The 15,483-nt window shown below is 47.3% G+C and overlaps 1 protein-coding gene across 4 annotated transcripts in view; it reads right to left on the bottom strand.

The window, feature by feature from the left end:
• Positions 1 to 15,483, bottom strand: part of zeb2a (zinc finger E-box binding homeobox 2a) — a 51,994-nt gene that overhangs the window by 16,656 nt on the left and 19,855 nt on the right. For all 4 annotated transcript variants that reach the window (XM_026296042.1, XM_026296043.1, XM_026296045.2 and 1 more), the window contains one exon: positions 602 to 901. In XM_026296042.1, the coding sequence (XP_026151827.1) occupies positions 602 to 901 (300 nt within the window). The remainder of the gene's footprint in view (positions 1 to 601; positions 902 to 15,483) is intronic.

Below are 15,483 nucleotides of genomic sequence, written 5' to 3'. Positions count from 1 at the left end.
TGGTGACACCTCACTCCTGCTCACGTCACTCACTGAAGACTGGGACATGCAGCAGCTCTGGAAATCTACGAAGGAAGTTTGTGGTAGATTAACCACAACATTTTCTATCAGATGTTGAAATTACACACTGGAACTTTCTGTTTTGGACAAAACATCTGAGTCGTCTGAGAAAATGGATGAGCTGATATTTTACAGATGAAACGATTGGTAATAATCATCAGACTAATTGATCATGAAAAGAACTGTGTGGTTACAAAGCCAAAAATATCTACCCAGACATGTTTGTGTTTTATCTCACACACACGCACACACACACACACACACACACACACACACACACACACACACACACACACACACACACACACGCACGCACACACACACACACGCACACGCACACACACACGCACAAGTCAACAAGGAGGTGTTTTGGTCTCAAATCTGAACATTTGGGACCATTTTGTGTGACTGATCTCGTTCTTCGTTGAATTTCTCTGCAAACGTTAATTGTGTGTGTCGTCTATTAACACGATGGACATTGTCATTGAAGAAACCTGGATTCTCTGCCCCTGTAACCATGCTGTGTACTGTGCTAACTCACCGCTGAGGTGTCTGTGGGTGTCGTCCTCCAGTCTCCAGCCATGGTGGTGGTTCTGGAGTCCCTCCCTGTCCTCTGAACCCTCCTGGCCCGGGTACGACAGCAGAGCATGGGCGACCCGGGGCGACGCTGCCAAGGTGGGCACTCCAGCCGGGCTGCCCGCTTCTTCATCCTCCCCTCCCACTCCTCCTCCTCCTCCTCCTCCTCCTGCTCCATTAGCGAGGCCACCGTCCTCAGAGACCAGAATCCTGTCGTCCTCGTCTGTCTCCGAACCTGTCTCCACCACATTCTCATAGTTCAGCACTGCAACACAAACACGAGAAGGCATGTTAGGTTTCAACAACAACATCCGGACCAAGACCAGGACCAGGAGGAGGAGGAGGAGGAGGAGGAAGGCACATTCCTGAACTGGGAGTTTTTTTCTGACTCAGACTCTCAGGGGACTGAAGGCTATAAATGTTCCATGACTAAACATAAACCTGGTTCAGATGAGGGACAGAGTAGAAAACCTGGATCCTCTTTAGGGTGGCATGGTCAGTAACGCCACACAGTAAAAGTACTGAATTAAAGGACAGGTTAAAGTTTTGATGGTAAATATAAACCTGCACTGTGCAGCCAGTATTTGATGATAACAATGTGCCAAGAGTGTCTCTTCCACGTGACAAACCTTTTGTTTAACACATTATATTGTATGAAGACATGACAGACACTGCTAAGACCCTGACCCTCTTCAGGTTCTGGTCTTCAGAAACCTTCACACTCAGACTGTAACACTGACACATGTGGCCTGTGGTAAGCCTGAGAGCGACGGAGGTGCACAGGGGAGGATGGGGGGAGCAAAGAGCCATGACATCATGGGAACTGGCGAGTGAGGCCTGACCTCAGCCGAAAACAGGACCGATTTTCAGCCTCATTTTCACTTCAGTGGACGCATAACAAAGCAACATATATCTGTGGCGGCTGCCAGCTCAGTGCCGAGCTCCTGCAGGATTTTATCTGCTGCCAGCTTCCACCCTGTAAACCTTTACATCCGAGTGCTGTGCAGGTTCCCAGGGAAGGGAAAATGAAGTACAGCTTCCCAGGTTTTCCCCTTCCCCTTTGGGTATGTGGAGATTAGTCTGTGGATATCTGCTCATAATATGATCTTTGTCTGCCTACGAGCAGCGGCACTTGCCTCCTGGACAACTGCGCAACAGGTGCAAATTAAAAAGGGGAGCCACGGTGGGCTGGGCTGAAATCTGCTGACCTGGGCTGAATACCAAGAGCAGGGGCGGGGGTGGAGGGCGTGGGACAAAACCGGCTTTAATAAGAGGTGTGACCACCAGGATTTAGGGGAGTTCAGACGGGGTAATGCCCTCTGTGATCAAAAAAAGAAAAGAGGGAGAAAAGAAAGAGCTGAAAAGTGAGACGTGAATGCTCGATGTGTGGTCTAAGGTATATGCTGGAATATAATATGATCTCACTCACAACTTAACCCCCTAGCAGGTCCCCCGGGCCCCACAGGCCCACTGCTATTGTGGCTTTTGCCTTTTGGATGAAAGGATCTGTGACCTGCTGCAGAGGAATAAATCCTGGACTCAAACACTGGTGGACTCAAGAGTCCACCAGACTCTATCGAGGTGAACACTGACATTTCAAAAACATTTCAACATGAGCGAGAACCCAAACATAAACAAATAAACAAACGCTGCAGTTTTCAGGGTCCATCAGCACAATAACGTTTATTTCCTGCGCTTTTTACGGTTCACTGACATTTATAAATAAACTGAAGCAGAAACTGCAGGTCGGATTGTTTCAGTAACAACTTCCTGTATTTTCAAACTGCAGCGCTGAGCCTTTAGCTGCTGCTGTGAACACGTTGGTACAGTCCATCCCAGAGTTTTATCTTGAATACACAATATATTCACACGTGCACATCAGTTCATGTGTGACTGCAGAGGACAGAGGAGAGTAGATATGGAAAGACTTTGTTGTGTTTTAAATGCCAGGAAACATCCTGCGTGTATGGATGTGATGCCACGACAAGTCTTGGTTTCACAGAACAGGACTAACTGAGTCTGAGTGGGCCTCTGCGCTGTGATTGGTCGATCGGCGACCTCCCAAACAAAAGCCTTTCACCGCTCTGTTTGTCGGCCGGGTCACGTGACAGTGGCAGAGTGGCAGATGTCACCGGGGGCAACACTGCGTCCACCATTTTGTGCCGTGAACACAGCGGCGATGGCAGCAGGACTTTTATTTCTGTCCTCTGCAGTCGCATTTGGACAGAGCGCTGTCGTCGCCGCCGACTCACCTCTCCCGCATTGTCCACGGCCGCCGCAGCGACCTGCTAACCCCACAGAGCTCTATTGTCTGTGGCCATCACCTCTGCTGCCGTCCGTCCTTTGTGTCCATTCAGGGACTGGAGGACAAAGCAGCAGCGACACATCGCAGGGCATTACCCTCCCAAAGCTCCCCCTCCCTCTCAGGCAGGCGCTTTACAAAGACACATTAATCTTCTCGCTGTGCCCCCTCCCTCCCTGTCGTCATCCTCTCCTCCTCTGGCCCACACTTTCTCTCACTCTCGTTTCTTAATGCAAACAAACGCCTCCAGCTGTTTGTGCGGGGGGAGGGTGACGGCTGAGGAGGGGGCCACCGAGTTTCCGGGCAGGTGGTCATGGGAAGGTATGTTCCACGGACCAGCCCGAACACTGGCTCATGTGTTCGGGCTCGGAGGCTGCTGCAGGTGCTGCGGTCGACATAGAAAGAAAGCAAGAAAGAGCCAACACTTGTCTTTTTCTCACTCCCACATTCGCTTCAGCTCCGAAAGACGCCCTGCACCACAACGCACAACTACACAAGACAAGAACACAAACTGAACCTGAACCTCATCTCCAAGAATCACAAAACATCAACACAGAAGTCTGACATGAAGTCAGAAATGAACCCAAAGACATGAACTCGGAGCAACAGCAGAAAACGTAACAGGAAACAAACATGAAGACAAACCCAGAAACACAGAGCAAGAACCTGGAAACACACAAACTACAAACTGGTCTGAAATACATAAACATCAGCCATTAAGGACAGAGACTCGAACAAACACATGAACTGGTCTGTGGTAAACCTGAGGCAAACTGGAGACACCGCGAACAGGAAGATGAAAAGAGTGTTTGATGTTTGACCTTCAGCTGCTGGACATGTTTGAAAAAAATGAAACAGGGCTCAGCACCGTCTCCAGGGTCAAGGCAGACGCTTCACGTCTCTGTTTAATCAGAGGCTGCCACTTCTGTGGCTTCACTTTAGAAAACACCACAAGGTTTCTACTCATCTGAATGAACCCACGTCCACAAGAAATCTGATTCTCTGTCCCATTAATCACGAAGTTTCTAAACTTGATCTCCAGAAATAAACCAGAGGACAGTGTTGGCCATCCAGCTACACTGTCACGTTTTATTAATGAAGCAGCGATTCAGTTCCTCTAAGTAAATCAACCTTTAACTAACTGAATAATAAAAACATCCAACCAGCCGCCAACCTTAATGTGAGGCTCAGATTACAGCAGCCAATCCCGGCTCTCCGTTTGACCAGGCTCAATCATCAGGAGGGCGGGGCTTCGGAGCAGATTGCTGTCAGCTCCTGCAGATTTACAGGGTCCTCCATGAGAGTCACCGTGAACTCCAGAGTCCAGAAGTGCACCTGACAGGTCTGCTCAGTTCACAGCAGCCACTTCCTCTGATCATCATCCAGGTGTCCACGCTCTGACTCCTGAGGCAGAAAAGAACCCGTCTGTATTTCCAGAGACCGTGGACCGTCCAGGTGCTGCGTCCACATCCTGCCACTCGCTGCAAGGTACTGAGATGAAACCAGCTCGCTCTGTCTTTTTCCTCTCTCTCTCTCTCTCTCTCTCTCTCTCTCCTCTCTCCTCCTCTCTCTCTCTCTCTCTCTCTCTCTCTCTCTCTCTCTCTCTCTCTCGCCTGAGAGCAGATCACCTGAACAACGGGGGGGAGGGGGTAGGTAAGACAGGCGCTGCTGCTGTGGAAAATGAGGTCGCTGCCTAGCGGCTATGAACTGGAAGTGAGAGAAAACACACAGGCAGGTAACAGATACCTGGCCAAAAATATGTGGACAGATGTACAAACTGGGAATAGTTGTTCATATATGTTTGGCCATAGTGAATCTCTACAGGTTTGCATTTCCTGCTTCCTTTAAAGCCAAACACATGATGAAAAGACTGAACTAAGGGCCCTCAATGGATGTCCAAATATTTTTGTCCATTGATCACACTTTGTATGATTTTTTTAGGACTTTCACAAAACCATTTAAATTGAATGTGTACACCACATGACCATAACTTAAGGAGGTGATGTCAAAATATGTCCACATACTTTTGACCACATAGTGTTTCAGTACCATGCTGGGCTTAATTTGAGAAGATTTCCATAAAATGAAACCATTCAAATAAATTCAATAGGTCTGCAGTCCAGTTAGTTTTTAAAGAGCTGCTTTAACACTGGATCACAATCTGGTTTGACACTGGATCATAACCTGGTTTGACACTGGATCATAACCTGGTTTAAAATGACTTTGAAAAACAAGAGAAACAGGGACGATACTGTCTGAAGTCAGAAGCAGAAGTCCACTTTCAAATCTTCTGTTTGTGTGCTTTGGTGAAAACTCCTCTAAACAAAACTTCACACATTTTTACAAAGCAGCTTCTTGTAGTTAAATTTGACTTCTGTAATTTCGGCCCCTCATGCTCATATCTCAAATATTTGATGAGAGGTGAACTGTGACATGTCTTTTTAAGTGTCGAGCTTTTACCTGCACTTGTTTTTTTCAATCTGGACATGTCTTTATTACAGGAAGTGGTGGGCCATTCTTCTCTTGGGGGAGGGGCATTGGGCCCCGCACTGAGGCGTCAACAGGCCCCTAATTGAATTAAAGTCCCATTTATCAGCAGGGGCCTGGTGCAACAGGCTGGAAACTGCAGCAGAGAGAAAAGAGAGCTGAGCCAAACAGCCCCATCATGCCCCCCCCGCCCTCCTCCCACTCTGATATGAAGGCACCATCTGTGCCTGGCCTGTGCACGTTACTGCTCTCAACAAATGTTCAGGGGCCCCCACCGCCCCCCCACACACCCACTCACAGCGAGAGCCAATGGAGGCCTCCCACTGTAAACATAGAAACGCCACAGCAATAAAACCATTCAGCGATCAATGAGTCACACTGACGTTACCACCTGTGACACTGCTCTTGTACACACAGTACCAGAACTTCTTTCTCATGCAGTGGATTAGAAACAAGGGTTTGTTTATCAGCTGAAGCATTAATACCTGTGTTTGAACCCTTACCGACAAGTCACAGGAAATAAAGCTGTAAGTCACGTGCACCTGTCTGCGCCTGTCTTACATCTCACACACAAATATCTGAAAGCCAGACGTGCATGGGACAGGACGGCGGATGGCGGTGGATGATGACAGCAGCAGACAAACCTCCTGTTTCCTTCAGAACAACAAAATGATGCTGTGTGTCGGCTCAGTTATAAACAACTGGAACAGCAACAGCAGCGATCGGATCAATGTGAAGCTTTTGTTTTCTCTGACCTGATTCACTCTGATGGATTTTGGCTTCAGGCTCAGATTCTGCCACTTTTCAGCGGGTAGCTGCTGATGGGAGGTCGAGGTCTTGAAAAACAGCGATTGATGTGGTTCACGGTTTTTATTTGGAGAACAAATGTTCTCTTCCAGTGCAGGGAAAACCCACCAAAACGAGAAACAACCAGAAAAACCACCACAAAGGGACAAAACCCACAAAGAGCTGATGGTGAAGAGTCTGACGCTGCTGTACCTGCAGCTCCTCAGCGTCTCTTCTGTTCACGAAGCTCCAACCATGTGCTTCATGCACGACCTGCTGCTAGGCTGACACATGATCGCCCTCGTACCTGCTGTGGATCAGGTGACCTGAGCACCTGCCACAACGTGTGTAACCCTCAGATTGTCCGACCCCCTCAGGACAGACTGGGCTTTGTTAACTCCGTTGCTTCCTACCTCCTCATTTCCTTTCCTGCTTCCTTGTGTTCAGATATTTGTGTCCTTCCTTGTTTCCTCCCTTAGTCCCTCGTCTCTTTCTTCTTTCTGGTCTCTGTTATTTGCCAGATTTGCCATCATCCTTCTTTCATTCCGGCTGTTTCCTTGCACTTCTGTTGATTCCTTCCCTGCCTCCTCCTTTTCTAACCTCATTGTTTCCTTTTCTGCTTGTTCTCAGTCATGTACGGAAACATTTATGCTTCTTCTTGTAGCTCTTTCCTTTTATGCTTCTTTTCCATCCTAAAATTTTCCATGTCCTTCCCATCCTTCTCGTTTCCTTTCCTTGCCTCCTCTGTCCCGGCATGGCCTCCTAGCGAGACGGAAAGATCCCAGTGTGACCCTTTATGGACTAATAAACCAGTAAAAATGAATAAACATATTCTCTGACTCTCAGGTCATAAATCTTCCTGCAGTCTCTGATGAGCTGAGCAACAGTAAATATTTGGTCCTCTATTGTTTCTGCTGTTTCCTCAGAGGCCTCACCGGCTCCTCTGGGACGCCCGTCAGTCACATGACCACCCCCCATGTGAATTTAAGCAGCTGAGAGACAATATTTCACTGAGGAGCTGAAACAATTAGCTCACAAATCAATTGTTTGACCAGCAGGAAATAAATATGCATCTATCTTGATCATTTATTAATCATTGATTTGTTTTTTCTCTCTCACAGCAAACTGAGCATAGACCTCTGAAGACGTCACACTGGACTCTGAGATGTGACATCAAAGGTTAAAGTCAGGAGCCGATCTGTGGCACCATGAATGCAAATGATGTCAAACAGGCAGAATTTAAAAGGAATAAAAGACAAAATGAAATTCCTAATTTCAGTGTGGATGTGTCTGACAGGGCTGGACCTTAGACCAAGTCCTGGCAGCAGAAACCTGATCATTTCTTTGGTATGTACTGTCGGCGGAGGATCTAAGAATGGAGAGAAAAATCCCTTAAAGACGGTGGCGACGGGGGAGGACGGCTAAGGACGGGTGAGGCGGGGCTGAGCGAGAGTTTCCATGGCCGACCTGTTGGCAGGCTGCTGTGTAATTACAGTCACCACATCCCAGTCTTTTCCCCCATGTGGTTGCCCATTTAAAAAACAAAAAAGGAGAGTCGCTCTGTAATTCACCCTCACAGGGTGGGAGGACGGGGGAGGACGGGGGAGAGGCGGATAGATTTCTTTGCCTAAAAAAAAAAAAAACAAAAACAAAACAAAACAAAAAAAACCCCGCCACCAACCACAGAGAGAGAGGTTGAGGATACTTTCCTCTAAATGAAACATGCCAAGAAAAATGAGCTCCTATGTTGGTTGTCCATCGCTCAGGGAGCAACAACATTTGCAGGGACAAAAACCATCAAATGAAAACTGTTTGTAAATAAAACCTGTCTGAACATGCTAGAGCTGTCCAAAGCTACAACTGTCTGGATGCATGAAAAGTGTCCAAACTTATGAAAAGCCCCTCAAATAGAAACTGTCCTACTTTGGTTTGATTGGTTGAGAGAAGAAAGAGGCAGAGCAGGAACAGGCGTGTAGGGGAACAGGGACTTAGGGAAGGGAAGGAGGCAGCAGGTAGAACCCTCAACTACATGCAAATAAAATGAACATACCCTTAAATATAAAACTGTGCCAGAGAGGAGAAACACACAGAGACAGTTGTGGTGCTGTAACAAAAATAGCATCACAGTGTGTTTTCATAGAAAATGTACAAGCTGCTGAAGTGTGTGTGTTATCAGCAGAAGGTGTGACAGAGAGTTCCTCTTTGAACAAGTCGAGTTGCACCAACGAGTCTGCAGGACCTTAATCAGGTCTTAACACCTTGAGCTGCAGCTCAGTTAAAAACAGTGTTAGCCCATCCCCCACCACCTACAACCCTGTGCCACCTAGATCTCCCCACCCAGCACCAGACAACAGGAACACCAGATAAGCACACAGATCCACACCAGACTCCTTCACATCTCACCTCATCGTAAACCCTGGCAGGGCTTCTGTGTGTCCACAGTGAGGGGTATTGTGAAACAGCATAAAGATATAACCAACATATGAAATTAAATGTACACCATGTCAAACAGCGCATTTATAAAAGTCACACTGAATAAGTGATAATGGTTGTTAGTTGCAGTTGCAGTGTCACTGACAACCATGGCCATGTTTTCTGGGACATATGGGATGCCAGTCGGATTCTTGTCGTCTGCAGCCCGACTGAAGGCAACTTCTTATTGTGAAGGTGTCACTGCAGCACAGACCTGAGGTAACGTTAACCCTATCAGCAGCACAGGGTGACAGTTGCAGCCCTGCCCCTCTCACCTCAGACTCGGTGTGTTGTCTGATTACTGAAAACACTGCTGCAGCCTCCTGATAAGACCTGACCCGCTGATAGCAACACACACACCATCACCGTGTGAGTGTGAACCAGAGAAGAAGGTTGGAGGTGTGAACAACTCTGTGCTTTTCTTATCTGCTTGTTGCAAAACACAGTTAGTGAACCATGAAGCTGCTGCAGCCACATGTGACAGCACAGTGTGTGTTCATGGTGTAGAGTGTGTGTCAACACACGGTGAGCAGTGTGTGTGTGTTCATGGTGAGCAGTGTGTGTGTTCATGGTGAGCAGAGTGTGTGTCCATGGTGTAGAGTGTGTGTCAACACACGGTGAGCAGTGTGTGTGTGTTCATGATGAGCAGAGTGTGTGTTCATGGTGAACAGTGTGTGTGTTCATAGTGAGCAGTGTGTGTGTTCAAGGTGTAGAGTGTGTGTCAACACACGGTGAGCAGTGTGTGTGTGTTCATGATGAGCAGAGTGTGTGTTCATGGTGAACAGTGTGTGTGTTCATAGTGAGCAGTGTGTGTGTTCAAGGTGTAGAGTGTGTGTCAACACACGGTGAGCAGTGTGTGTGTGTTCATGGTGAGCAGTGTGTGTGTTCATGGTGAGCAGAGTGTGTGTGTGTTCATGGTGAGCAGTGTGTGTGTTCATGGTGTAGAGTGTGTGTCAACACACGGTGAGCAGAGTGTGTGTTCATGGTGAGCAGTGTGTGTTCATGGTGAGCAGAGTGTGTGTTCATGGTGAGCAGAGTGTGTGTTCATGGTGAGCAGTGTGTGTCCATGGTGTAGAGTGTGTGTCAACACACGGTGAGCAGTGTGTGTGTGTTCATGGTGAGCAGTGTGTGTGTTCATGGTGAGCAGAGTGTGTGTTCATGGTGAGCAGTGTGTGTGTGTGTTCATGGTGAGCAGTGTGTGTGTGTTCATGGTGTAGAGAGTGTGTGTTCATGGTGTAGAGTGTGTGTCCATGGTGTAGAGTGTGTGTCAACACACGGTGAGCAGTGTGTGTGTGTTCATGGTGAGCAGTGTGTGTGTTCATGGTGAGCAGTGTGTGTGTGTATTCATGGTGAGCAGTGTGTGTGTGTTCATGGTGTAGAGAGTGTGTGTTCATGGTGAGCAGTGTGTGTTCATGGTGAGCAGAGTGTGTGTTCATGGTGAGCAGTGTGTGTCCATGGTGTAGAGTGTGTGTCCATAGTGTAGAGTGTGTGTCAACACACGGTGAGCAGTGTGTGTGTGTTCATGGTGAGCAGTGTGTGTGTTCATGGTGAGCAGAGTGTGTGTTCATGGTGAGTAGAGTGTGTGTTCATGGTGAGCAGTGTGTGTGTGTGTTCATGGTGAGCAGTGTGTGTGTGTTCATGGTGTAGAGAGTGTGTGTTCATGGTGTAGAGTGTGTGTCAACACATGGTGAGCAGTGTGTGTGTGTTCATGGTGAGCAGTGTGTGTGTTCATGGTGAGCAGTGTGTGTGTGTATTCATGGTGAGCAGTGTGTGTGTGTTCATGGTGAGCAGAGTGTGTGTTCATGGTGTAGAGAGTGTGTGTTCATGGTGAGCAGTGTGTGTGTGTATTCATGGTGAGCAGTGTGTGTGTGTTCATGGTGAGCAGTGTGTGTGTGTATTCATGGTGAGCAGTGTGTGTGTGTTCATGGTGAGCAGAGTGTGTGTGTATTCATGGTGAGCAGTGTGTGTGTGTTCATGGTGAGCAGAGTGTGTGTTCATGGTGTAGAGAGTGTGTGTTCATGGTGAGCAGTGTGTGTGTTCATGGTGTAGAGAGTGTGTGTTCGTGGTGAGCAGTGTGTGTGTTCATGGTGTAGAGAGTGTGTGTTCGTGGTGAGCAGTGTGTGTGTTCATGGTGTAGAGAGTGTGTGTTCATGGTGAGCAGTGTGTGTGTTCATGGTGAGCAGTGTGTGTGTTCATGGTGTAGAGAGTGTGTGTTCATGGTGAGCAGTGTGTGTGTTCATGGTGAGCAGTGTGTGTGTTCATGGTGTAGAGAGTGTGTGTTCATGGTGAGCAGAGTGTGTGTTCATGGTGAGCAGTGTGTGTGTGTTCATGGTGTAGAGAGTGTGTGTTCATGGTGAGCAGTGTGTGTGTGTTCATGGTGAGCAGTGTGCTTGTTTATGGTGAGCAGAGTGTGTGTGTTCATGGTGTAGAGAGTGTGTGTTCATGGTGAGCAGAGTGTGTGTTCATGGTGAGCAGTGTGCTTGTTTATGGTGAGCAGAGTGTGTGTGTTCATGGTGTAGAGAGTGTTTGGTCATGGTGAGCAGAGTGTGTGTTCATGGTGAGCAGAGTGTGTGTTCATGGTGAGCAGAGTGTGTGTTCATGGTGAGCAGTGTGTGTGTTCATGGTGAGCAGTGTGTGTGTTCATGGTGAGTAGAGTGTGTGTTCATGGTGAGCAGTGTGTGTGTGTTCATGGTGAGCAGTGTGTGTGTTCATGGTGTAGAGTGTGTGTTCATGGTGTAGAGTGTGTGTTCATGGTGAGCAGTGTGTGTTCATGGTGTAGAGTGTGTGTTCATGGTGTAGAGTGTGTGTGAACACACAGTGATCAGTGTGTGTGTTCATGGTGAGCAGTGTGTGTGTTCATGGTGAGCAGTGTGTGTGTTCATGGTGAGCAGTGTGTGTGTTCATGGTGTAGAGTGTGTGTTCATGGTGTAGAGTGTGTGTTCATGGTGAGCAGTGTGTGTTCATGGTGTAGAGTGTGTGTTCATGGTGAGCAGTGTGTGTTCATGGTGTAGAGTGTGTGTTCATGGTGAGCAGTGTGTGTTCATGGTGTAGAGTGTGTGTTCATGGTGTAGAGTGTGTGTTCATGGTGAGCAGTGTGTGTTCATGGTGTAGAGTGTGTGTTCATAGTGTAGAGTGTGTGTTCATGGTGAGCAGTGTGTGTTCATAGTGTAGTGTGTGTGTTCATGGTGAGCAGTGTGTGTTCACGGTGAGCAGTGTGTGTGTGTGTGTCATATATGAAAAAGTAAACGGAGCAGCCAAAGGTGGAAAATGAAAAAGTCTAATCCTCTCGTGAACTCAGGATCTTGTTCTACATGCATTTTGAAGCCCATCAAACTTCATCTGTCTGTGTAAGTGATCAATTAATCATCAGCTGTGTGTGTGCGTGTGTGTGTGTGTGTGTGTGTGTGCGGGGGGGGCATGTTGAGGATACACACCCCCTTTATAAAAATGTAGGTTGCCTTCAGAGAAAGTCAGACTTTCAGTGTGAATAATGGATTCAGACACACTTATGCAGGTTGAAGTTTACACCCACCAGCCTGTCTTTTGTGTGTGTGTGTGTGTGTGTGTGTGTGTGTGTGTGTGTGCGTGTGTTGGGGGGGGGGGTATCCAATATCCAAAATCTCTGAATTATTCATCTTCCCAGGTGGAAGAAAAACCTTTACAAAAGGAGGGGAGGGGGGAGGAGGGTTGTTAATTCCCTCCAATGAATACCTTCCTCCTGCAGAAACTTTCCCTCCAATAATTCATGACTGCAGGTGCTTTAACCTCCTGCTGCGCTAAGAAACATCAGTCTCACTTTTTATTTCTGCTCTGACTGGCAGCAGCAGTCTGCACGTCCTAAGTCACACTTCAGCAATCACCAGTCGGCTTCAGATCAAGTGAAACCTGATACTGTTTGTGGATGTCGTGTTTGTGAGCTCTGGCTGCTGTTTCTTGACCTTCAGTTTCAGTTTACATTCAGACAGCTGAAAGACCTAAATACCTCACACTTCAATACCTAGTGCCGATGTCGGCCCAACACTGGACCCAACACTGGCCCAAAGCTGGACCCAAAGCTGGACCCAAAGCTGGACCCAAAGCTGGACCCAAAGCTGGACCCAACATGGGATCCAACACGGGACCCAACACGGGACCCAAAGCTGGACCCAACACTGGACTCAACACGGGATCCAACACTGGACTCAACACGGGATCCAACACTGGACCCAACACGGGACCCAACACGGGATCCAACACTGGACCCAACACGGGACCCAACACGGGATCCAACACGGGATCCAACACGGGACCCAAAGCTGGACCCAACACTGGACTCAACACGGGATCCAACACTGGACCCAACACGGGACCCAACACTGGACCCAACACTGGACCCAACACGGGACCCAACACTGGAAAAAACAAAGAGTAACTCTAAACAGCACCAGTGTAAAAGAACAACATGATGATGATGATGATACCTGAGGAAGACAAGCACAGACGTGTAAAATGTAACAACACTAGAATATAACAAAAGGTATCAGATATAACATTGTGCATGGACCACAATGCAACACAAAAGTGCAGCCGTAACGTAGCAAAGATTTTACGTAATATGAGAAAACAAAATGTGAAGAATTAAAACAAACAAAACAGGATGTTAGATGGTGTGACACGACAAATTTTAAGCAGGTGTCACAAAATGTGTTATAAGAAAATGAGAAAACGTGATGTCGTATGACACAGAGCTACACAAACATGCAGCTTTGCTTTTTGAGGCGTTCTCAGGTACGTTACTAGTCGCTCTGCAACAACAGGCAAGAACCTGACACTTGACAAGCTTTTTTAACTGAAGCCCCTCACACTGAAATAATTACACTTTGCAGCTTCCTTAATGTTACAGACTCCTCCTGGTTAATTCACACTGCTCTGGTATTGCTTCATTCAGACTGACTGGTCTTCAGAGGTATGGTGGGTCTGTTCCTGGAACAGTATGAGGTAGTGAAACTGCTGACAGCGTCACTTTGACTGTGACTCACTAGACTTTTGTCCACAACAACCTGCAGCTGGACAGAAGAAGAAGAAAACTGCAGCTGTCATCAGTTTCTTCTCACACATTTACATTCAATTCACGGAAAGTTTGCCACCTTTTTATATTGCCAGTAAACCCAAGAAACCTGTCGTGCTCAGCGTTAACATCAAGGGAGCTGAACAAGGAAGTGCCATTTTTACAGAAATTAAAATAAAGGGATTTTGTTTTTGTGCAGAATTATCTGACACTGAGACAAAGCGGCTTCAGCTCTGTAGGCAGATGTTCCAAACACATCCTGCAGTCACCGTGTTCATGTAGAAACCACCTGGAAACAGCCAACCTCAAACATGAAGCTGGTGCAGCCTCAGCTACACCTGCACCACAGCTGACACACTGCACAACCTGCAGCTGGAACCTGGACCCCAGATTCAGTTCTGCCTGTTTTTCTGGTTGGTTCAGCGTTTAAACAGCTTGACATCATGTCATGACACTAGATTACATTTGGACTGACAGGTGTGTTCATCCAGAATGCAACCTGGGAACAACCACCGTTTGTGGGCACTAAAATCACACTCTTGACAACCAATTGCAACCCAACTGACAGGTCACCTGACCCACTGATTAGCTCTCTAAGCTGTGATTGGCCCAAGCAGAACTCCAGCTGCAAATGTGTGTAGGTCCTAGTTTTAAAGGCCCTGAGATCCTGTTCCTGCTCTTTAGTTTGAACAGGGCTCAGACAGACGGAATCACCAACCGGACCACTGGGTCCTAAATCCTCCTGGTTATGGTCCAAATGTAGTTTAAGACCGGAACTGGTTCAGTTTAGGGTTATGTTTCTGAACAAAAACACAAAATGTGTTAGTGAAACTAGTGAATATTCACAAATGAAAACTTTTGATATTTAGTTAAAAATTAGCTAAAATGATGAATCTGAATTTTTTCTGTTCATTTGCTTTTAGGTTTTTTGCTTTTGTCTTGGACATTTCAAAGATTCAACATGTAGAACAAAGTTCTCAGGTGTTTTACAAAAGTCTGACAGAACCTGCACGTTGTTCTGCATCTCTCATTCATCCTAAATCAGCCTGAGATGAAAGACACAAACCTGAACCTCATTTGGGCACAGAAATCAGTAACCTGCAGTCTGAGACCTGGTTTTTAGACTCTCAGTCCTGCTGCAGCATCTCCCTGCTGACAATAAGAGCTGAGGGAGAGTCAGAGGGGAGTCAGAGGGGGAGAGTGTTGGTACAATGAGCCCAGTGTTACCGTGATGTGGTCCCCATTGTACCTCTGAGCTGAGAGGTGTCTCCACTTCCTGCCGTCGACTCGGCGCTTCACAGGAAAACCACCAATCTCTTTAAAGCTGACACAAACACTCAGCTCCCAGTACAGTCCCAGTAAACCCTGCTGGTTTCCACAGGTCCACCACAGGTCCAGTATCCGATCAGCACGTTTTTTTAGTCTTCTAAACCTGTGAACTCCCTCCCTCTGTTTTTCACTCAGACTTCCAGTAAAACATTTCTCTTCCTGGTCCACCTGACCAGAATAAAACGCCACTGAAATAAACCATGAGGCTCTTAGTACAGCGCACTAGGAAATGAGCCATTTGTGGTTTTTAAGCCAGCAGATGTGTACCATGAAATATGGATGATACATTAGAACCAGGCTGCAGGTTCACCGAAGGATCAGGACGGGTCACCTGCCAGCTGAACCCATCATCGGCGTGTTCACACAGCAGCGAGGGAGGCGCCGGAAGCTTTCAGGCCTGAATGGAACCGATTCAGGAACAATT

This window comes from Mastacembelus armatus, chromosome 21 (assembly GCF_900324485.2).
Source record: "Mastacembelus armatus chromosome 21, fMasArm1.2, whole genome shotgun sequence".
NCBI lineage: Eukaryota > Metazoa > Chordata > Actinopteri > Synbranchiformes > Mastacembelidae > Mastacembelus > Mastacembelus armatus.
Note: the sequence above shows the minus strand (reverse complement) of the source record. Positions and strands in the feature narration are given on the sequence as shown.